The sequence below is a fragment of the Ochotona princeps genome, chromosome 18 (genome assembly GCF_030435755.1).
Source record: "Ochotona princeps isolate mOchPri1 chromosome 18, mOchPri1.hap1, whole genome shotgun sequence".
NCBI lineage: Eukaryota > Metazoa > Chordata > Mammalia > Lagomorpha > Ochotonidae > Ochotona > Ochotona princeps.
The window spans coordinates 458,692-482,235 of NC_080849.1; the positions used below are offsets into that span (position 1 = coordinate 458,692).

General features: G+C 61.8%; 2 protein-coding genes across 6 annotated transcripts in view; both read right to left on the bottom strand.

Annotated features, from left to right (window-relative positions):
• NFATC1 (nuclear factor of activated T cells 1) overlaps positions 1-5,320 on the bottom strand; it is a 76,637-nt gene extending 71,317 nt beyond the window's left edge. The window contains exon 1 of one of the 2 annotated variants that reach the window (XM_058676792.1): positions 4,985-5,320. In XM_058676792.1, the coding sequence (XP_058532775.1) occupies positions 4,985-5,111 (127 nt within the window). In that variant the 5' untranslated portion in view covers positions 5,112-5,320. Of the gene's footprint in view, positions 1-2,286; positions 2,422-4,984 lie in introns of those variants that run through there. The other variant, XM_058676793.1, reaches the window with a different exon arrangement.
• Positions 5,321-14,471: 9,151 nt separating this feature from the next.
• Positions 14,472-23,544, bottom strand: part of ATP9B (ATPase phospholipid transporting 9B (putative)) — a 198,368-nt gene continuing 189,295 nt past the window's right edge. For 3 of the 4 annotated variants that reach the window (XM_058677155.1, XM_058677156.1, XM_058677154.1), the window contains 3 exons: positions 18,417-18,474; positions 16,430-16,633; positions 14,472-14,876 (listed from right to left, as the gene is read on the bottom strand). In XM_058677155.1, the coding sequence (XP_058533138.1) occupies positions 14,740-14,876; positions 16,430-16,633; positions 18,417-18,474 (399 nt within the window). In that variant the 3' untranslated portion in view covers positions 14,472-14,739. The remainder of the gene's footprint in view (positions 14,877-16,429; positions 16,634-18,416; positions 18,475-23,544) is intronic. The other variant, XM_058677157.1, reaches the window with a different exon arrangement.

Sequence of the window (23,544 nt, forward strand, 5' to 3'; positions counted from 1 at the left end):
CCTGGTGGGGCCGAGGGCACCTGCCCAGGCGGGGCGCCCACCCACCACAGCAGGCACAGCAGGCCAGCAGTGCCTCTGGAGCAGGCGGTCAGCTGCGCAGGGCTCTCTGCGGGGCGTCAGAGGGACTTTCAGAGGTGCAAGCTAGTGCTTGCCTGAGGCAGGCCACCCTGTGCCCCGGCCCTGCTGGCCTGGTCTCACTGCAGAGCAGTCACTACTAGCTACGCCATCGCCAGGTGCAGCCCCACTCTGCCTTCAGGGCAGCTGTGCCCTCCCACCTGTGACCACTGAAAGCCACCCGCCAGTGCTGTCCGTGCAGAGGGCTGGGAGGTACTTGGTCGCCCGCAGGCTCCAGCCCCGGGCCCGGAGGCCCTGGCCAGTTTCTTCCTAAGTTGCCACGGAGACGGTGCTGGCAACATTTGGACAAAATAACTTAGAAAACAGGAACCCAGTTGGGCACCCGGGCACACCCGCCTCCCAGCTGGCGGCAGAATGGCCTCACGAAGTTCCTGAGTACTCCTCCCCCAGGGAGCCCCCAGCCCTGCCTCCCCCATGGGAGCAGAGGGTGCCAGGCCTGCCCTGTTGGGGCCAGCGGCTTGCGACGGCCTCTTCCCATTCCCCCAACAAAGGCTTTCTGGACATCCGCTCTCTGTACCTGCTGAGTGCCCTGCAATGCACACAGACCCTGCAAAGACTGGGGGCCCTGATCCCCCTGCCCACACATGCAGGGTGGCGGGGAGGCTATGGTCGCCAGGCAGCCGGCTCGGCGCGTGCAGGCATTTGTACAAGCAGATGGGCAAGGTCCAGGAGTGCCCTGCTCTGCAGCCGATCTGGGAATTCTTTGTCCACTCATTTATTTATGCCCAGCCCCATTCCAGAGGCAGTTTCCACCACCTATTAGGGGCTAGAGAACTCTGGGCCATAATTTAATATAACAGTGTCATGTGAATAACCAGCCTAATTGAATCATTAATGACCAAAACATTATCACTGAGATGATGAAAAGGAAGAAAAGGCTGCGAGGCACACTCGTGCCATCTGGGCACCCATTCTTTCTAGCAACTACAGCTGCCTCGGCCCAAATGAGGCTCTGCCCTGCCCTGGCTGCCTTGCACGGCCCACTCTGCTGCCCTTGGCCTCCCTCCCCAGAGCCTGGGGTGCTGGGCCCCGGGGCCGCCTGGCTCTGGGGTGTCTCGGTGTATGTGTGGGGGAGTGACACACAAGTGCCCTTCCTCTGAGTAGGCAGAGCGGGCCATCGCAGCTGCCTGAACTCCCCGGTGGCCACCTGGCACTGGGCTCACAGTCGACCTGCAGGCCAGGGAAGGCAGCCTGCAGGTGGTGAGGCCCTATCCAGTGTCAGCAGCCACAGGAGCTCTACCAGCCACCCCGGCTTCATCCCTTACAACAGGAGCTGGGGCCAGAGGTCACAGTGCCCTGCGCTCTGCCGGCCGACTTCCCACTGGGCTGCCCTTCTGATTCCTGATCCCTGCCAGGGCAACCCACTCAGGCAGCTCACGGCCACAGATGGCCGGGGGGTTCCCAGCTGTCTCTCTCAGAGGCGCCCTCCCAGCCACGGGGCACAGTAGAAAGCTCCTGGCTGTGCTGGCGCCCCAGCCACCGGCCAGAGTGCGTTTACTCGCAGGCATGGGGGGGTGGGGCGCTGTGTGTTTAACTGGAACCTTTATTTTCCACTGGGAAAATAAGATGAAGGAAGGGGCGGGTCCGGGGTGGGCAGCTGGGGTGGAAGCAGGGCACCCTAGGCCCTGACCACGCAGGTGCGGGTGCCTGGCCTTGCCTGTGCCCCCGAGGCAGGCAGGACAGAACCAGGCCCTTCAAAGGCGACGTCCTGCTGCCCTCTGGCAACACCGCTGACCATCTGTCCCCGGCCCGCAGCGTCCAAGTCCTGTGCTGCGGACAGCGTCGCCCCTTAGGGAGGCGCCTGAAGCCACCCAGGGACGGGGCCCGCCCTCCACCGCGCGCTCCCGAGCGGCCCGGCCGTGGTCAGAGCCAGGAAGTCCACGGAGGGGGGCCGGGCCGCCACCTGCGCGCCGGCGCAGCTTGCCCCACGGGCTGCCTCTGCGCCCACCCGGCGATCGCCACCAACTTCGGGAGCCTAAACCCATGCCGCGGTGCCCAGGAGGCAGAGCGCGGGCGCGAGGCAGGGTCCCAGGAAAGAGCGCGGGGTGGTGGTGGTGGGGAGGTGGGCGGAGGCGGCCGGGACCCCGCTGGGGCAGGGGTGCGCGAGCGGTGCCTTCAGATCCTTGCCCTGGCCCTCCTGGCCAGACCCACCTGCGGCGGTGGCGCGCTCCGCGCTCTGGTCGAACTCGAAGAGAAACTCGAAGTCGAACTCCGGGTCCTCCAGCCCCGTCATGTCGGCCCCGCGGCTCGGCGCCCGCCCGGCCGCGCGTCCTGCGCGCGCCGTGACCCCCGCCCGGCCCTAGCCGTCGCCTCCCGGGTCCCTCCCCGTCCCTCCCCGGCCCCTCCCCGGGCCCTGCTGTCCCCGCCCCGCCCCGCCGAGTTTCCGGGTTTACATAAACAAGCGGCTCGCGGCCGCCGGCTCCGAGTTTTAAATAAACTCCCCGCGCACGAGCGCACGCCGCCGCCTCGTGCCCAGGCCGCTGCCAGGGACCCCCCACGCCCCCAGGTCGCTCCCGGAGCCGCTAGCAGCGCCGCCTCCTCCCCGCTGGGACAGACGGCGCAGCAAACCCGGCGACCGAGTCCCCTGAGCCCGAGTCCCAACAGCCGGCCGACTGCGGGCGCCCAGCCCTGGCCATAGGCGGCCACCGGCTGGGCGAGAGCTCCACCGCGGCCAGCGGCGACTCGCCTACCTCCGTCCCTCGCCGTGCCCCGGTTTCCCTCGAAGGGGCCAGCACCCGCTCCGTTCTCCTCAGGGATGCCCGGCGCCCCCGACCTCGCACCGCGGGGCCGTGGCCGCTGGCAGGTTCCCGTGCCACGTCGTGTGGGGCGGCCCTGACGCTCCACAAGCGCCAGCGCGCCCCTCACCCCGGTTGCAGGGGCTCCGGGTCGAGCGCACCTCTCCGCGAGGCCCTGGTGCAGGGAGAGGGGCGGCTCCCTGCAGGGGTCCAGCCAGGCCGCACGTGGCCCCAGACCCTCCCGTGACCGGTGTTCTCCCGTGATGAACTACGGCGCGGCTTGGCCTAATTCGGCTGCTAATAATAGTCGCCCCTTCGCGAGGTGCGTGGAGGGCTGTTTTGGTCGGGTTGGCGTTTTCTGCTGACCTTCGGGCAAAGCGAGCCGAGTCTGCAATGAGAAGCCGCTGCTTCTCAATGTCTCCCCTTTCCCGCCTCTTTCTAGATCACTTCAGCCAGCTTTTCTGCGGCAACCAACAGTCACAAACCAGCAGCCACCTCCGATCCGGACTGGGTCCCCAGGCCCTGGGGTGGGATGCAGGGTGGTGGGTCCCTGGAAGGCAGCAGCCCCCACTTTGCACTTTACGCAGCTGCTCTCACGTCCTCCCCAGCACCAGCCTCTGTCTTCCGGGCCTGGGTTGGAGTTCCGGGTCACCGTCCCAGTCCATCAGGGCAGCACGGATGTGCCCTGAGACGGCCTTGGGCCGTGTCCTTCCCTTTCCCCATGGGGCTTTGGGGGGGTTGGCAGGGCTCAAGAGTTCTAGCCCTCCCCCACCCCCATGCCAGAGCAGGGACCAGCTCTAATCGGGCCTGGGGCACGAACTGCAAAGATAAGCGGCTGGACCCAGGGCAGGCCGTGAGGGCTGCGGGGCACAGGCCTGCCCGCTGTGTGCCTGGCACCGGAAGACGGGCTCTGGGCAAAGCAGCACCCAGCAAGCTCCAGCAGTGCCACAGAGCCCTGGACCAGGGGGGCCTGGCTGGCAAGCGCAAGGCCTGTTCCGAAGGGCTTCTCTCCACAGAGCCCCGGGCCCGGGCTTGGGCTCTCCCAGCCCCCTACTCCCAGAGAAGCCCCGCGGCATGGCTGTGGGCAAGGGCGTTCGCAAACTCGTTTTTTCCTAAATGGAAAACGTGCAAAGTAACACTGCCGTCACCAATGATTTCCCGGTTAGCGTCCACTGCGGGACAGATGTGTTCTTGTGACAGGATGGCACCTCGACGCTTCTAGCAGACAAACTTGGGGAGGCCTCATTTCTCTACCTCAGTGAGAGCCCGTCCGTGGAGGGGGCCGCCTGGTGCGGTGGCTCTACATTCCTCACGCCGCCACCACGTCTCCCTGCCTGCCCCCCAAGCTCCGCGGCCCCGCGCGGGACAAGGCGGGCAGAAGCGGTGGAGGCAGGCTCCATAAGCCCACAGAACACAGCAGCGGGTGTGGAGACCCACAGCTCAGAGCCGCAGACGGGCGCCGACGGGCTTGCCAGCTTTTAGGAAACGCCCAAGCACAGAGGGGCTCCCACTAGGGACCCGTGGAGCTGGGCTGTCGGGATGCGCGGAAGGGGAGCGCCGCCGCCAGCGTCTCACTAGACACCCTGGCCAGCTGGGTACCAGGCGGGGTGCGCTCAAACTTTGTGAAATGTTTCCACGCATGGCGGAAAACTCTAGGGAGCCCTCCCCCGGCTACAGGCAGAGCGGCTACAGTAGGGGCTGTAACCGCCCCCCAAAACCTGCGGGACACTGAGCCCAGCGCCACGCGGGAATGCAGGACTCTTGGTCTCAGCTGTGAGGCCGCTCGCGAGAGCCCCCGCACACTGTCCCTTCCGAGGAAGCCCCCCTACTCTTCCCAGAGCAGCCCCTGCAGCTCGCCTCTTAACGGGTTTCCGCCGCCCCAGCCAAGGCCGAGTTCACACACGCGGCGCTAGCCAGAGGAGACACCTATTGGCAAGAAAGCGCGCTCCAAGTCAGAGCTGCTTCGGGAAACACCAGGGGGACACGGCCTCCGGCCGCCTCTGCCCACTGCCCTCCGGGAGCGCAGACGCGCCGGCCGCCCTCGAGGCACGGGGATCCCGCGCTGCGGGCGGGGGGGGGGGGGGCGCAGGGGGCGGCGGCCGCACGGGGCTTACCTTCCTCCGCTGACTTCATGGTGCTGCTGGCGGTCGACGCGAGCCCCGAAGTTTCTCCGCTCCCACAGGCTGCAGCCACAGGGCCGAGTGGAAAGTTGGAAGGGACTTGGAAGCTGGTACTTGGCATCCACGCGGCGGCGGCGAGAGCGGCCGGAGGGGAGTAGGGGCCGGGGCCGGTGCCGGGGCAGCCGGACCTGGGCCCCAGCGGACGCGCGCGCCGCCACACAGCACCGCGCGCCCGGGGGAGACGTGGCGGTGTGCGCGCCGCAGGGGCAGTGTGCGCGGCCGGGGCAGGAGCGCAGTGGCGCGGCTCGGAGGTGTGCGGCGCGCCCGGTGCCGCCCGGCGCCCGCTCGGCGGCCGCTGTGCCTGCGAGTCCGGAGTCTGGGAGGTTCCTCTGACGCAGGGCCTCGCGCTGCCTCCTGCCTTTTTAAAGCTGGAAAACACCTCCCCCGTCCCCTCGCCGCTCCCGCGCCCCCTCCCTGCCGTGACATCACGCCCCTGCCCGCCCGAGCCGGCACGGGGCCCGGGGGACGACGGGTCGCCAGCGTCGCCCTCCCAGAGCGGCAGCCGTGGCTCGCCGGGCCAGAGGGGCACCCCGGGGAGGGGATACTGGGCGCCGGAGGCGGGCAGGGCCGCGCAATGGGGGTCATCTCGGAGAACGGGGCGAGCCGCGGCGCCCGGCGGCGGGCGGGTGCGCCCTGCGAGAAAAGGGGTGCCGAGGGCCAGCACGCGAGCCAGGCCGGACGCCTGGGTCCCCTCGGGGTCCCGGGAGAAGCGCGCTCAGCTTTGCGGAGGGGGCGGGGGCCGGGCGCAGAGCGCGCCCCGCATGCTGAAGTCATTATGTAAAATCGCAGGCTTCCCCCGCTGTGGAAATTTGGAAAAGCGCTTCCACTGGCAGGCTTGCGAAAGGAAATTCCCGTCCCGCTAAATTACTAACAGATTGCGCTGCGTCCCGGGACGGGAGACGCTGTCGTTGCATCCCGCGGCCGCACTGCGGGGGAGGTCGAGGCAGCGGCGCTAACCCGCCGCGACCCCCCACTCAGGTCGCCTCCCCCGGGAGTGGGGATGCGAGGGGTGTCTGGCGGACGCGACGGCTAGGCGGCTGGAGTGTGGGGACCTCGGCGCGCCGCCCGGCCCGCCCCCCGCGTCTGCGCCACTGCACGGAGGCCCAAACCTGGCCACGCGTTCTCTGCGGGATGGACGGGAGGGGAGTCGGGGTGGCTGGGAGGGTGGCTGCCGGGGACCCACTGCAGCCCCAGGTGGGGGTGGTCAGTCTAGAGCCGCCCACGTGCGCTCCAGGAGGCACAGGGCGCGCTGGGGACCCAGCGCCCGGGGACACCCCCAGAGACTCCCCGATCCAGGGGCGCGGGCATTTGGCTCCGCGTTCAGCTCCACTGCTGTGGCCAAGCGGGCGCGAAACCAAGTGACAGAGGTGTGAGAAGCTGCCACGGAAGCGCCTCGTGCCCGCCGGCCAGGCCATCCACAGAGCGCCCACGCTTCCCTTCCACGCACGTCCCAGCTCAGGAGGCCAATGCCGCGGAAGGGACCGCCTGGCCAGACCATGCCCAGCACTCTTCTGGTGTCACCTGCAGACCTTGCTTCCTGCGGGAGGGACAGGACCCCTGAGGGGGGCCAGTGAGGGAGACAAGATCCTTGGGGGGGCAGTGGCCGCGGAGGGGCAAGAGGGATCCCTGAAGCGGAGGGACCCTCGGGGTGCAGGACCCCAGGGGGCGGGGCTGGGCTCCGGGAGGCCGCCGCTAGAGGGGGCCAGGCCCGCACGGCGCGCCCCTCCCTCTGCCCGCGGATTCCAGCTCGGCGCAGCCCGGCGTCCCCTGACCCTGGTGCCAGGACGCCGCCCGGAGTTTCCGTCCGCCCCGCCCCGCGCGACAGAGACGCGCGCGGAAGGAGGGCCCCGGGCGGGCCTCAGAAACATCAGTAGGTGGGGATGGGTCCTGGCGCGTGCGTGGGACAGCTCCGCCCGCCACCTGCGCTTCCACACGTGTCCGGGACCCACAGGGCAGCGGCCGTTCTGGGCGCGGGGGTGGTGGGGGGACGGAGGGGGGGCGGTGGGAGGGAGGAGGCCTCAGCCCTCCTCTAACTCACCCCTTCCTTCCCCTCCTCCTCCCTCTTTCCCACCTCCCCCATAACTAACTCGCCGGCGCGGCCAGGAAGGCGCTTTCCCTGCAGTCTCAGCGCCCCGCTCGCCCCGCCGGTGACGGAATCCCGGGTCTGTTTCCCTCTGTTTAATGCCGTTGCCCGGGCCACGGTGGCGGCGCGCCAGGGCGCAGGGCGCTCCGGAGGCGGCGCGCGGTGCTGAGCCGCGGTCTCCACGCCGCGCTCCGGCGCTTCCCTTCCGCCGCCTTCCTCTTCCTCCTCGGGGGTTTGTTTATAGCCGCTACCAGGAGAGACGTTACTCGGGTTTTATTTTAAGAGTCGGTGATGACTAACGGAGTTAAAAGGAGCTGAGGACAGAAAACAAGGCTATTTTTAGGTGACTGTTGTTTCTGGGGATTATTGGGGCGAACGCACCCGCAGAGCCCGCCATTGGGGAGCGCGCTGGCCGCGGCTTTCCCGTGCTGGTCCGCGCGGCCGCTCGTCGCGTCGCTTCCCCTTCCCTAGCGTGGTTACCCGGCTGCCACGTACGGGCCGTGCCCGCCGGACCGGCGTCCTTCAGCGCGGGGCTGCCAGGCCTGGGCACACAGAGGCCTGGTGTTGCGGCGGGCACGCGGTGTGCTGGCGGGATCTGGACTCAGCGGGGCCCAGCCTCCTTTGCGTGTTCCGCTGACTTCACAGAAAACGTCCGTGGGAGGCGTCTCTATAGCCTCTGAGCAGCCTCCTGCGCCTGTGCCCACCCATGGGAAGTGGCGGGAAGGCCCTCCAGGGGCCGCTGGGGATTCCTAGAGAGCCGTGGGGACTGCATACCTGCTACCACCAGGAAAGCGCCCCAATATTTCCTCTCTGCTCTGGATCCTCCCAGACGCGTGGCTTCTGGGCCTGAATTCTCATGACCAGCCAGCGGCCCCTCCTCCCTGCAGCCCAGCAGCTCAAGGCTCCTGCTGTCCTGGACTCCCTCACCTGTTGCCCATGGGGACACAGGAACCCATCCTGACATCCCAGCCCCTCCCCTCCGCCTCTGAAACTCGGTGGATGGCCACTGGTCTGGCTGTTCTTGCCCTCCATCCGCCAGGCGCCGTGGCCTCTTTGCAGGCCTCAGCCTGGTGCCCCACTGTTGGAGAGGGGCCCACCCGGTAGTAGTACAGTTTTGCTTTGTCCGTTTGGGGCTGTATGGTTAGGTGCACATTTAATGAGTGTTGGTGGCCCAGGTTGGCCCTTGGAGCCCCACTCATTCCGTTTCCCAGCACAAGGACCGCCTCGCCACAGGCCCTCTGCTCAGCTGTGTGCAGGGAAGTCAGCTCGGGATGGGTTGAATCTGGCCCATTGTCTCTGGCTTTAGACCGGACTGCCAGGTCACGTACATTGGACGCAATCATCGGTTGAGTCGGGCTCCCGCTTGCCCAGGGGCGTCCTTGTGCGTCCATCCCTCCCCTGCCCCTGCTTGCGGGGCTGCGTTCCCACCCTTACAGTTCACCGTGATAATTACGACTTTACCATCTGCAGTCATTTCCTGCATCTGATACGGCTTCTCTCCCACCCATTTCCTTTTTGTTTTTATTGGCACATTACACACGCGTGTGACATCTCCGTGGCCGATGGCCCTGACACTGAGTTACATGCAGATGGTTTTAGTCACTTGCTAGTGAGTTAAGAGGATGCATGCAGGCACATGGCCTTGCACATGTGTGTGGGTGCCTCTGTGCACGCTGCTCTGCATGGGGCTGGGCACCCAAGTGATCCCTCTGGGTCCTTTCCCCGGGGACATATGTGGCCTCTGCTCCCGCAGGGACACTCTGCTGGCTGGGGGCGCGCTGGTGGGATTGCTCTCTCACACCCCATGGCTTTCAGACAGGAGCTGCTCTCCTCCGAGCTCCCGTGTGTGCTACCTGCCAAATGCCACCTTTCTGGAAGTGTGTGGCATTGAGCACAGGTCCTGGGATGCCTCCAGCTCCCCCACCCTGCCCTCCCCCTTCCTAGGTCCTTGCCCCCCAACACTCCTTCCTCCGCTGGGCCCACCCCGTTGCTGCATCTCCAGGTGTGTGTTGTGTCCCTGCCAGCTGGCGCCCCTTCCTGACTGCCCCGAGTGCACTGTGTGTGCCCCCAGCTGCCTCCCAGCCCCGCCCCCATCTCTGCCTAGGGTTCTTGCTGGAGGTGATATGGCTGTCATGTGCCCTTCGCTTGAGTCCAGATGGAGTTCTGGCTCTGTGTGTAGCAGGCACTGAGGGGTGCTTGGATGCTGGCACACTCAGTATCCTACTTCCTGCTTGTTCTCGGACAGGGCCCTTTCAGCCAGTAGGCGTCTGGCAGCCACTTGGGGTACCAGTCCTGCCTGTGTGTGGCCTGGAACTGCTGCCTGCTCACATTTGTGCTTGGTGACCCCCTCAACTGCTGGATGAGATGCCATCTGTCCCCTGGCCGGCAGTGTCACTGCCCATCCCCATGGTGACACCTTCTGTCTCCCTGAGCACGCTCGGCTGTCCAGCTCCCATCAGTGGCAGCCGTGTGCCAGGGCCAAGATTCCTCCACAAACAAGTTGCCTGTAGTTGCTTCTCTGGGACCTTGGGGTCGGTGCCTGAGACTCCTTGTCCCCCAGCTCTCAGTCGCCGTGGCCCCTGCACTCTGCAGCCTGCAGCCAGGGCTGCATCCTGCTCAGCTACCTGGGTCCCTGGGCTACTGCCCACCCCCCACCACTGTCCCTGAGAGTGCCCAGGTTATCCCCCCACTGTGCCTAGGAGTGCCCAGGTCAGCCCCTCCATGCATGGGCATGCACGGCTCAGCCTGTGTGCCTAGGAGTGCCCAGCTCAGCCCCTTCATGCCTGGGAGTACCCGGCTCAGCCCCTCTGTGCCTGGCAGTGCCTAGGTGAGCCTCCTTGTCCCTGTATCTAGGAGCTCCCAGGTCAGCCCCTCCCTGCCCCCGGTCCCTTTGGGAAGGGATTTAGAGCTTGCTTAGTCTCTTCCTGCCACCGTGACCAGGAACAGGCTATGGGGCTAGACACAGTGCTACCTTTACTGGAAAGCCCTGTGCTAGGTCTGCACCCTGCCCTTCAAGCTCCGACAGCCTTTGCCTGGTGTGGCAACTAGCTGGGCCTAAAGTTTAAGCAGGACCCTGGATCTGCCCATCCCCTGCCCCAACCCTTGTGGCTCGGTACCCAGCCGTGGAGGCCCAACAAAGCTACCAGGCTAGGAAGAAACGTGACGCCCCGGTTCGGGGCACCTTGGGCTTGCATTGCTGCTGGGCCCTCTCTGGGAGCACTGGACTGCCTGGCCACTGCAGTGCCTGGTGCTACCCTTGCAATGCCAGGTTCCCCCAAGCCTCTTCTGTCCCCAGATCACCAACTCCACCTCCTGCTGCCCTGTCCCGTGCAGTGCACACCCCCAGCTCTGCCTTGTGGTGGGGCCAGGACCACTCCCTCTTGCTGTGGGACCTGCTCACCCCCAGCCCACCTAGTTCCCAGGCCCTGGGCTTCTCAAGGTTCCAGCGGCCACAGACGGCAGCAAGGAAGTGAGGCTGTATCTTCCTGTTCTGGGGGTGTGACACCCCCTCCCCTGCTGTGCAAGGTCCCCCAGCTATTTCCAGTTCCGCCCTTTCCCAGACTACAGCCAGCAGTGAAATGTCCAGGGGACGCAGTCTCTGTGTTTTGGGTTCGCTACCATGTAACCCGGATATTCCCTTTATGTTCCGGGGGCCCTCCTGAGTTGGGGAGGGGGTTCTCCTGGTGGGCTCCGTCCCCAGTGGGCGAAGGCTCCTGACAGCAGTTCCCTGAATCTGCACCCGCTCCAGACACTGTCCTTTTCTTAAAACTGTGGCCAGACATGCCACAGCTCAGGCACATGCAGGGTCTCACAGCTGCCACGGCCCCAGAAGACAAGGCCTGGGTCCCCCCACCCCAATTCCCTGAGCAATGCAGGGACCCTACGTGGAGCCCAGGGCGTGAGTGGTGCCAACTGGCTTGTTTCCCTGAAGGATGCCCTCCCCAGGCTCTGCCCTCCATCTGGCCACGCTGTCCCTGGGCCCCATCTATTCCTGCCATGGCCCAAGCCCTGGGGTGCTTCCAGGCCAGCTCCTCCTCATGGACTGGAAATCTCTAAGGGGAGCAGGGACCTGGGATGTTGGCTGGGTCACCCCAGGTCCCACAGGAGGCCTAGGGCAGGTGTGGTGGACCTGCTGGGGTATGGAGCTCAGCGAGCACTGGGTCCCCACCATGGTTGCCTACACCTGCCAAGGACCTGTTGCTGTCCTGCGTGCTCCTTCCTCATGTGGTCCCACCCCAGCACTGCCCCTCCAGTCCTGGTGTCCTTAGCTGTGGCTTCCTGCCTGTTCCTCCTCCTTGCGAGGCAGGAGATGGCCACAGACTGGACCTGTCAGAGGGACACTTACCCTGTGGGGTAGACAGAGAAGGGCAAATGGCTCGGGTCCCACAGGCGCGCACCCCCATGGGCGGCCCAAGAGTGAGACTGTCAGCCACTGTAGAGCAACGGAGACATAGGCTGGGGACGACTAGGGCGCAGTGCAAGACATGGGAGGAAGCAGCCATGTCCTCCTGGGGCCCAGCAGCTCCTTGGAGAGCCTGGGCAGGCGGCCTTTGGCTGGGTGGGAGCTGAGGCTGACTCCCTGCCCAGCCACAGGAAGAAGTGGGCTCCATCCTCCCCGCTCCCCACCTGCCCTGGAGCTGCAGCTACTCCTGTGTCCCAGGGAAAATAGGTCAAGCCACAGCTCCTTGAGGTGTGAGGTGACATGTCTCGGGCTCCCCATGCCCAGGACAGCCCAGACCACCCCCAGGGCAGAATCAACTCCCCCTCCCCTTCAGGCCCAGACCCACGGGGGAGAACCAGGGAGACCCAGGCCACACGGCACCTTCCAGGCATTCTCCCCACCAGGACCTTCCTGTCCAGGCAGTGTGGACACCTCTGCATTCCAGACCCGTCTTCAGCAAGGCGGCTTCATGGCGATTTCTGGACTTCCAGCACCCCCTTCTGGAAGCTTCTGGGATGGTACCTGTTCTCCTGCCAGCGTGGTGAAGATGCTAAGGATTGACTTACACGGTGGGTGGGTGCCAGGCCCGTGTCGAGGCTCCAGAGGGATCTGTTTAGGTGCCCTTGACAGTCAGGCATCCTTCCCAAGCTGAAGGCCAGGGCCGGAGGAGCCCTCCCATGAGACCCTCCTGGAAGACTGGCAGCCTGAGGGTAGCAGCAGGTGCTGCTGAGGCTCAGGAGCTCTGGCTGCAGAGCTGGGGGGCCTGGGCCAGGCAGCTCCTGGGGTCACCATGAGCGAGTCACTGTGCAGGAGCTCCATGCTGCAGGAATTGGCAGCCCTGGGCAGAGCTGGGCCTGAGTGGCTCCTCCTGGGCTCAACCTGTCCAGCTGGTCCATAAAGCCCCTATGGCAGGACATGAGACTGGCAAGGCCTGGCCACACCACCTGTGGTTCCTGCTGGGCTCTCCTGGTTGTATGGGGCTGGATGAGCAGTCCCAGCGTCTGAGAGCTGCCTGGGGGTGTACTGCGTGAGGCCCAGCCCCCACCGTGCTGCCCTGCACATGCATTTTCTGGTGTGCAATGGCCTGTGATGGATCCCACCCTGCTGAGGCCCACGTGGTCTCAGATGATGATAGCTATGGCCTCAGCCTGGCTCCCAGGGCCTCATTCGGTGTCCACAGGAAGCTACGGAGTGGGGTCATCTGTGCCAGCAGAGACATGGCCAGGAGCAGGAACTGTACTGGGGCTGGCTGGCAAGCGCTCCAGCAACTCCAGGGGGCAGCATGTGGGTACAAGGGCATCTGTGGGGTCATCAGGCACTCAGCTGGCTCCCTCAGGTAGAGGCAAGTGACCTACTGGCCCTTCTTTGCCCTGAGGCACTGCCAGGTCTCCTGCCAGTGTGCTGCGGCCCCAGCCCTGTGTGGATGCCGTCTCTCCTGGAAGTCCACCTTGTGCCCAGGCTCTCCTGGCTTCTGCCAGCTGCCTCCATCACACCAAAGAGTCGACACCAGGGGCGGCAGAGAGTGCACTTCCCACTCCAGTTACTGCCCAGGATTCTTCTGTACTCTAGCCACCCGCACGTGGGCACCCTGTGTCACAGTGGGTGGAGGCAAGCTGCTCTGCTTACAGTGCAGTGCTGCTTGTCTGTCCACGCATGATGCGCCCACTCACGGACCCTCCTACTCATCCACCCACCTGCTTCTGCTCTCACGTGGCTCTCCTCAATGCCCCATTGTCTGCCCAGGGACCTTGGTCTGTATGCTCAGTTGAATCTCCTGGGTCCCTGTGGATGCTCTGGGCAGGGCCACGCCCATCCTGTTCCACCTTGTGGATGCTGGCCTATCATGGCTCATCAGGACAGCTACTTCTTCCCACAGATGGCCCATATCCAGCCTGGTCTCTGAGTACGGGGCTGAGACTTCTAGGCCTTCCCAGGCAGGCATTCCTGCCCTGCCTATGAACCTCAACAGCAGCCAGTGTCAAGGTCCTTTTCTGGGCTTGGTCACCTCCCATGATGGCCGGTGCCCTGACGCCCATGCACCCTGTACCCACCAAGCACTGAGAGCCACCCTCTCATCACACCACAGGGTCTGTGTCCCAGCTGCAGCCCCACCCAACCTCAGATGAGGACCCCCCTCCCTACCGGCAATGCTGTGTTGCTCACAGCATCTCCAAGGTACCGCTGCTTCATTTACAAAGAGCTGAGAGTAAGGTGCTGCCCTCCTCGCCCCTAGGGTCTATCCCGTCGGTCTGGCTGCATAGGGCCTGGGGTCTCTAGTGTCTAGTAACCTTAAACCATGTTTCTCTGCCAAGTGTGGAATTCAGGGCTCCGGGACTGGGGACGCCGGCACACAGCGACCTCTAGTGGCAAATATGTGGATCAGGTGACTGGCAACTGCACCTGTTGCCAGAAGAGGAAGCTTTTGGGCTTTGGTGTGGGGAGGGGTGTGTGGGTGTGGGGAGGGGTGTGTGGGTGCAGGGGAGGGGTGTGTGGGTGTGGGGAGGGGTCTGTGGGTGCAGGGGAGGGGTGTGTGGGTGTGGGGAGGGGTCTGTGGGTGCAGGGGAGGGGTGTGTGGGTGTGGAAGGGGGCTCCGTGGGTGTGGGAAGGGGGTGTGTGGGTCTGGGAGGGGGCTCCGTGGGTGTGGGAAGGGGTCTGTGGGTGCAGGGGAGGGATGTGTGGGTATATACAGGGCTCTGGGTTTGGGGAGGGGTCTGTGGGGTGCAGGGGAGGGATGTGTGGGTACATATAGGGCTCTGGGTTTGGGGAGGGGTCTATGGGGTGCAGGGAGAGGGTATCCGTGTGGTTCTGGAGTGGGGTACCTGGGAGGATGTAGGTCAGGAGCTCATGCGCGGCCCACAGCCACTTGCACTGGGACATGGCAGGGACGACTCCGGGCTGCATGGTGTCTCTTTATTAGTGTCGGGAGGTGTGAGTTCCTGCACTGAACATCCAAGCAGAGCCCATCAGGGACCACATGTGGACTCCCAGGAGCCAGAGAAGTCCTCTGTGGTGGGAGTGGGATCCCAGCGGCCTCTCCACAGCTGCCAGGGCAGGAGAAAGGAGGAGCTGCTGTAGGGACCAGGCCTGTCCTGCCCTGCTCTGTCCTGCCCGGCAGGGAAGCCTCCAGGCAGGCCCAGCTCTCCACTCTGCCGCAAGGCAGCACCCTCAGGAGGTGAGCTTGGAGTAGCGCGGCGGAGACAGCTTGCGCCTGAGGTACTTCAGGACATAGAGGGGCAGGCAGCTGACCACTGTGATGGCCGACACTTTCCACAGGAAGGTGGCTGTGCTGATAAAGGCGAGGTCTGTGGAGAGAACAGAGCAGCCATGTGGGCGCTGCCAGAGGGTTCCCGGATCCCACAGGGCTTGTTGGAGGCCCCTTCCCCACTCAGTATGCTACAGGCGCCCAGCCTCATGGCCACGCTCTCCTTGCAGGATAAACAAGCAACACACGAGAAATGGTGCACATGGGGACCTGTCCATGGCTGGTCACGCATGTGGCTCTGGAGCGTGCTCACGCTTAGTCATCCATGTGGCCCAGGAGCCCGCCCACGCCTGGTCACCCTCGCAAGCCACACACAGCATTTGTGAGAGTCTCGGGCAATGGCAGAGCCAGGGGTGGCAGGAGACTGCTCACGCTCTGCCGGGTGTGTCCCTCCACATGGGTCCACAGACACGTCAGGGCCATGGAAGGGACCAGAGTGCCTCGCCCAGAAAATCATTCCCAGATAAACTGCCCGCTCCTGATGCTCTCAGCAGTGGCCCATCAAAGCTGTGCTGGTTGTGACCATGACTTGATTCTTTCTGGGAAAAGCTGGCGAGGAGCTGGCCACTGCTGCAGGCAACGCACAGGAGGGGCACCGTGTGCCTTCCATACGGGGGGTGGGGGAGGCATGTGCGGCTCACATGGAAGACGGAGCATGCTGACAGATGAGATGAGCCGTGTGCATATATTTGAATGCTGAGACACTGGGACCTGCGAACGGCCATTCCTTGTGTGCCCTGTGCACTGCTGGGCTTTCCCTGCAGCTCTCGGCTGAGCCAGAGGTCAGGATGTATACGGCTCAACACCCAGACCTCCTGCACACCCAGCCCAGGGAGAACTCCTCTCAGAGCCAGCCTGCACTAGCCCCGCAGGCCAACATCCACGGAGCCGCTGCACTGCCCTGGCCCTGGCATTGGAAACTCAGGCAGGGGCACCCACTTGACACTCAGGCAGCTTGGGCCGAGGATGAGAGACTCTGCTTCCTCCCAGCGACTCTGACCAGGAGGCTGGAAGACCCTGAGGCCACGTCTGCCCTGGCCCTCTGAGCAGCTGCCTCCTCTGAGCCCAGATTTTAAAACCTCAAGGTGTGGCTGTATGGGCTTCTGCCATATGCAGAGCTTCCCTGTTGGCAGTAAAAAGGCCCAGGAAAGCTGCAGGTGGCACTGGGCCCAGAGTGTGAAACTACAGCCAGGTTTGGCATGGGCCAGAGGCCTATGTGTGGCTGAGATGTTCTGTGGCTGGGCCGTCTGGCCAGCAGGGAACTCGAGCCCGGGGCCCCTGCCCAACACTGACAGCAGGAAGAGCATGGCCGTCTGGGAAAGCAGCGGGAGAGGCGCAGTCCCACCTGCTGCAGGCAAAGGAGCTGTGCCTCTGCAGGATTCTGGGAAATTAGCAACTTGAACAACTTTGCAGAGGTTGAGAAAGTAAAAACCTTATTGTTACAAATCACTGCAAGGAATTTTATCTTTCCACAAAAATAACTTTGACATTCATTTTTCTGAGACCTGTGGCTTAAGACAATGTGCTGTCGTAACAATAGAAAGGCTGTTAACTCACTAATCCACAAACACTCAGAAAGTCCCAGCAACTTACCAAAGTACTCGTTGAGAAAGGCCAGCGAGGCCACGTAGCAGCCCAGGCTGAGGAGCTCGGCCACGACCATGAGCCAGTGCCACGTGCGGACAGTCAGGGCCACCATCAGCAGCTCTGTGAGGATGAGTGCCGTGAAGGAGATGGCCACCACGTGCACGAACTCGGACTCGAAGAGCACGAGGGCCCCGTACATGAGGATGCCACCTGGGACAACACAGGGTGGGGCTGGGCGGCAGCCGGCACATTGGCAGCCAACTCACTGATAACACCCACAGATGCCAGGGATCATGTGGGATGCCCTCACACAGTATCTTGTGGTCATCTAGTACCACATGGGGCGCCATCACACAGTATCTCACAGACATCTGGCACCATATGCGAGTTATCTGGCACTACGCGGGGTGCCCTCACATAGTACCTGTGGTCATCTGGCACTGTGTGGAGCGCCCTCACGCAGTATCTTTTGGTCATCTGGCACTGTGTGGGGCGCCCTCACGCAGTATCTTTTGGTCATCTGGCACCGTGTGGGGCGCCCTCACACAGTATCTTGTGGTCATCTGGCACTGTGTGGGGCGCCCTCATGCAGTATCTTACGGTCATCTGGCACCGTGTGGGGCACTCTCACATAGTACCTGTGGTCATCTGGCACTGTGTGGGGCACTCTCACACAGTATCTTATGGTCATCTGGCACCGTGTGGGGCACGCTCACGCACTATCTTATGGTCATCTGGCACCGTGTGGGGCACTCTCATAGTACCTGTGGTCATCTGGCACCGTGTGGGGCACTCTCACATAGTATCTTGTGGTCATCTGGCACCGTGTGGGGCGCCCTCACATAGTATCTTATGGTCATCTGGCACTGTGTGGGGAACTCTCACACAGTATCTTATGGTCATCTGGCACCGTGTGGGGCACTCTCACACAGTATCTTATGGTCATCTGGCACCGTGTGGGGCACGCTCACGCAGTATCTTATGGTCATCTGGCACCGTGTGGGGCACGCTCATGCAGTATCTTATGGTCATCTGGCACCGTGTGGGGCACTCTCACATAGTACCTGTGGTCATCTGGCACTGTGTGGGGCACTCTCACATAGTATCTTGTGGTCATCTGGCACCGTGTGGGGCGCCCTCACATAGTATCTTGTGGTCATCTGGCACTGCGTGGGGCGCCCTCACGCAGTATCTTTTGGTCATCTGGCACCGTGTGGGGCGCCCTCACGCAGTATCTTTTGGTCATCTGGCACCGTGTGGGGCGCCCTCACGCAGTATCTTTTGGTCATCTGGCACCGTGTGGGGCGCCCTCACATAGTATCTTGTGGTCATCTGGCACTGCGTGGGGCGCCCTCACATAGTACTATGGTCATCTGGAACTGCGTGGGGCACGCTCACACAGTATCTTGCTGTTGTCGGGCACTGTGTGAGGCGCCGTCACACAGTATCTCCCAGGGCAGTCATCTGATACTACCTGGAGCATCTACACATGGCATCCGAGTGTCTTGGTTGAGTCCCACCTCCGTTCCCTACACCAGCCTCCTGCTGACAAGCACGCTGGGAAGCAGCAGGCTCAGGCCCTCAGATCGCTGACCCACTTGGGAGAGCTGGATGGCACTTCCAGCTGCTGGCTCTGTTCTGCTTCAGTCCCAGATGCTGGGGGCGTTTGGGCAGTGAAGCGAACCAGGAGCAAGCACACACCTGTCTCATGCTGACGAGTGATTTACTTAGACCCTGGGCTGGGATTGTAGCAGGACCAACACCGGGGAGGCCTCTGCAGTTCAGCTCCTGGGAACGTACCGTATCTCCAGTGGGCCGTCTGCCAACTGCATGCTACTGTGCCCTTGGGCACCATGCACACACAGTTCATGACTTCTGGGACACAATCCCACCTCCTTAAGTCCTGTTTTCACCCCAAAGAAGAAAGATATGGTGTGGGAGTTCCCTAGGAAATGCTAGCTCTAGCCCCCTGGTGGTGACAGGGCCATCTTACCTTGGTAAATACTGATCAGAACCCAGACGAGGAAGGTCTTAAAGGACAGGGCTCTTCCCTAGGGCACAGAAAAGAGTGCAGTTACTGTAGTGATGACACACCCACATGTGTCCCCAGGCTGGGTTAGTGCAGGGTGACACACTTGATAGGACCCTGACATGCTAACACGACTGTACATGTGTATTGGCACCTGGTCACAGACAGGTGGATGGGCACTGTGCTGTGGGGGCCTGAAAAAAGTGAATGCAGGTTTCCAAACTTTTTGTACTTAAGAACTTGAGCTTGTTCCACGTCTGAACAGGACTAGGAACCCCCATCCGAGTCGCAGGATGATGGTGGACGGGGCAGTGCAGTGAGGACCCCGACACTGGGAAGGCTTGGGGGACAGTGCCCTGGAGGAGTCAGCAGCTTACCAGGGCTGAGTGGAGAAGACCTGGGACAGGAGCCGAAGCTGTGCTACAGTGCACTAAGGCACTGCCTGTGGTGCCAGCATCCCAAGGGTGCTGCTTTCTAATGTCCTGGGGAAGGCAGGCGATGAACCAAGAGCTTCAGCCCTTGCCCCAGTTGGGAGACCTGGCAGGAGTTCCTGGCTCTGGGCCTTGGCCTGGCCAGTGCTGGTGGTTGAGTTAAACACTGGGAGAGCTCTCCATTGCTCTCTCAAACACTTGTCAAAAAGAGAATTGGCGAAACAAAACTGAAGTGTGAACTCCAGCAATCTGTGTCCTAACTGCACATGGACGAGCAGCTGCGGATACGACAGCCAGCACCCGGGGCACTCAACTGCTTCAGCCCACATTCTGCGGATACAACAGCCAGCACCCGGGGCACTCAATTGCTTCAGCCCACATTCTGCAGATACGACAGCCAGCACCTGGGGCACTCAACTGCTTCAGTCCACATTCTGCGCTTGGCGCATGCTGTACCTGGCCATGGACAGGAGCCATTCTCAGGAGAATGGACAGCCCCGCAGACGAGGCACTGAGCCACGGCCACGCCACGGGACCTGGCCAGTCACCACAAGGCATGCACCAGTCGCCGGTGCCCTGGGTGTCAGGAGGACACTTTGGGGAGTCGGCCAATGCTTCAGCAGCCCTTTCTACAGCACAGGCAGGCTCCCGCTGCTCCTCGTACCCAGCGAGCGCAGTGGGACTGAGCTGCCAAGCAAGCACTTGGCACCCACGTTGCAGCCCCGACTCTTGTTCCCTAATCTTCAAGAATCTAGAGGGTGTGGGTTTTCCGGACCCTCAAGTCCATAGAGATCGACTAGCGGTGATCCCACTGTTTACAAAAGGGTCTTGAATTGGTGCAGCCTGCATTGAGAAGTAAAGTTAATGTGTTTCATGTTTATGCTTTAATTACATTTCTCATCCACTTCCACAAAAAAGATTATTCACTTGAAAGGCAGGGTAGCCACCCCCAGCTGCTGGCTCACTCTTCAAAGCCCAGCAATGGTCAGGGCTGGTGTGACATAGGCCAGCAACCAGGAGTTCCACCCACGTCTCCCGTGTGGGTGCTAGGTCTCAGGCCTGTCCCAGGCGATCCCAGCTGCTGTAGCTGCGGCTCTCATCGTTCAGGATTTTCCCAGGGTGGCCTCTGTGTGCCTTCTCTGACTCCTCCCAGAAGGTGCTCCTGAGTCCTCTGTGTGCCTTCTGACTCCTCCCAGAAGGTACTCCTGAGTCTTCCGTGTGCCTTCTGACTCCTCCCAGAAGGTGCTCCTGAGTCCTCCGTGTGCCTTCTCTGACTCCTCCCAGAAGGTGCTCCTCTTTGCATCCTCCAACAACAAGCCTGGGTCACATGTGGAACCACATGCAGCTAGAGTCCCAGATAAGAAACCTGTTAGACCAAGGCACATGGCAGCGTGGCATGGGGAGCTTGGTTGGCCCGGGCCATGCCCATATGGGCAGCAAGCCCTGAGAGCTGTGTGTGGGTTACCACTTGCCCACAAATATCCTTTCTCCAGATGTGCTGCTTGACCTTCAGTCCTCGTGGAGCCGTCTGTTAGTTCCTTGGTCTCCCCTGGTCTCCCATGTCATGGCTTACTCGGAGACTGCACAGGACATTGCTCAAGGGGGGCTTACTGATACTGCTCGATGCCGAGAAGCCTAGATAGGCTGCAGGGATGCCTGTCCAAAAAGAGCTCCACACGAACAGGCTACGTGTTCACTTGGCCCTGTGACATGAAGCATGAGTGTGTGGTTCTGGCTGTGCCTTGTGTCTGGGGGGGTACGGTTGGGGTTGTGGTGCACTGGACAGAGCCACTGCTTGGGTCCCTGCACTGCACGGGGGAGGGCCTGGGCCTAGTGCCTCACTGCACGGGGGAGGGCCTGGGCCTAGTCTTTACTCCTCTACTTGTGATCCTGCTTCTTGCTGTGCGTATCTGCCAGTGTGCCATCTCATGTGGGGAGGCTTTTCTTCCTTCACATCAGCACACCGCTCATGCAGGTCTAGCTTATTTTTTTTCTATGATCTAACCTGACTGTCAGTTGTTTTTTGCCCAATTTCTTCCTATATTGGCCATGGAGCTCACTGAGGCTGATTCTGGTGGCTGGGGCATTACTGTATCTTGGTCCACACTCCTCACCGCTCTGTTCCTGAGCAGCACCTCACTTTCTGGCAGCACATGGGCTCCAGGTACATGCTGGGGTAGGGGATGGACGCCGGATACCACGTGGGCTCACCTGGGGCGTGGGTGCTCTCTGAGCTGTGCACAGCACATCTGGGATATCTACACCAGCTGAGGCCTGCCCCACATCTCCATCCTCAGCAGCTCCGATACATGCACCGGCTTTCAGTGCTGGGTCATTTCCTGTGGGAAGGACGCTGAGGGACAGAGTCTGTGGTCCGGGTATAGCTTCTTTCCTCCCTGCCCTGCGGGCATTTCTCTTCCCTGAGCTCACTGTGGGTGTGGTGTACAGGGTGCCCAGCCACCCACGGTGAAGCCTGTCCCTGGGCTCACTGTGTGGTGGTGTACAGGGTGCACAGCCCACAGTGCCGGAGGGACAGCTCTGTTCACATCAGCCACCTGCCTCTCCTTCCCTATCCCGCCATGCTCCCGAACCCCCATCCTTCCCACCCGCTGACCTTCTCTCTGCCCACGGGGTTGTGCAGCTTAGGACTCAGTGCAATCTGACCACGTCTGCCTTCCCCATGACGCGGGACTTTCCTGTGCTCCGGGGCTCACAGGAAGCCGTGAGGCTCCTCGGGCCTGCGTGTGTTCACCGGCCTGAGGACACCTGTTCCCGGTTTGGGGCAATTTTGACCAGGCTGCCATAAACATCTGTGGAGAGCGTTACTGGGTCACATAGCTAATATCTAGCTGGCTCTAACTGTCAGCTGTGTTCTGAGGAGATGGCAGTGTTCTGCACGCCAGGCCTTGTGAGCCTACACATCCCACCTTGCCCTAGACGTGGGTTGCTGTAGCTTGTGGGTCCTTGTGTCCTGCAGTCTCCTGAGGAATTGCATCTTCAGTGTTTCTGTGCCAGCTGCACACCCTCTCTGCTGTGGCATCAGCTGGGCTGTCTGTTTGCTGAATTCGGCAATTTCTTCACATGTTCTGGACCCGAGTCCTACACCGTAAGTGTACTCTAAGCCTGTGACAGGTAATCCCCAACAGGCTGCTTCCTGCCTTTGAGCCCAGGCCCCCCAAGCCCAGGGTCCGCACTTCTCCCTGTGCTTTGTTCTAAAGGTTGAAGACTTTCCCAGAGTTCACACAAGGGCCGAGGCAGCCAGCTGTCAGGACATCACGGCCTGCCCCACTCTCCTTGCCTTTGGTATCCCTTCATGCATGCCAGAGGGAAGCAGGGCTTCTGGGCTCTGCGCTTGGTCCCACTGTTTTTTTTGTCTACCTCTGACAATGACGCTTGCCCAAGTCTTGAAATGGGGCAACGCCTTTTCGCACGTCTGGATCCGCAGCGTCTGTCCCGGTCAAGTTCTCATGTCGTACCTTGTGTAGGTGTGTTCTCAGAGGGATACCAAAAGATTTCACTTTTTTGGCTATTGTAAGTAATGGCTTTTTTTTTTTTCCAGATCCAACTATTGCATCCCCTCATTTTTTTTAAAGATTTATTTATTTTTATGTATACAGAGAGGAGAGACAGAGAGGAAGATCTTCTGTCCGATGATTCACTCCCCAAGTGACCGCAACGGTCGGTGCCGCGCCAATCCGAAGTCAGAAACCAGGAATCCCTTCCGGGTCTCCCACACGGGTGCAGGGTCCCAAAGCTTTGGGCCCATCCTCAACTGCATTCCCAGGCCACAAGCAGGGAGCTGGATGGGAAGTGGAGCTGCCAGGATTAGAACCGGTGCCCATATAGGATCCCGGCGCGTTCATGGCGAGGACCTTAGCTGCTAGGCCACGGCACCGGGCCCATCCCACACCCTTATTAAACTTAGCAGACTATGAGGGTTTTGTCCTGTTTTGCTGATTCTCTCGAATTTTCTATGTAGACAATTACATGATCTGCAGCAGTATTTTTATCCCCTTCTAAAATCCAGGTCCTTAATTTCCACTGCTTGCCTTAATAACTATTATTTTTAAAGTCACATAAGGACATAAAAGTCTATTTCAGAAGACACCATGATTTTGACATTCTAGAGAAAACAGAAGGTGCTTGTCTCAAGGGTTTTGAGGAGCAGCTGTGGCGCCACTGGGGCTTGACATCTTCAATTCGCACAGCCCTGGTCAGGTCCTGACGCAGGCCGCGACCTGGTGACTACACGCAGGGCCACAGCCCTGGTCAGGTCAACTGAGCCAGAAGAGGTGAGTGGGCTGGCTCCTGCCCTGGTGGCTGAGTTCGTTATAAGTTCATGCCTTAACTCAGAGCACCCCGAGCATCACAAGAGAAACATATAGATCCCATTGCTGCAAATGCGCCACTTTCTTTTTGGAATAAAATCCGATTTTAGGAAACACAAGGACATGTTGCTTTGGTAGCATACTTAGCATACTCCTTCCCTGGAGTTTGTCTACTCGACAGACACTGTGCCCAGGTGGGAGGGACAGAGGGCATGGGCTTGTCTTATGTCTATGAGGATGTGTGGTCAGATACACATTTAAAGATGGGATACTTTGAGGCTCCTGGTGACCTCCATCCCCTCCTTGTCAGACAACCATGCACACAGCAACTGT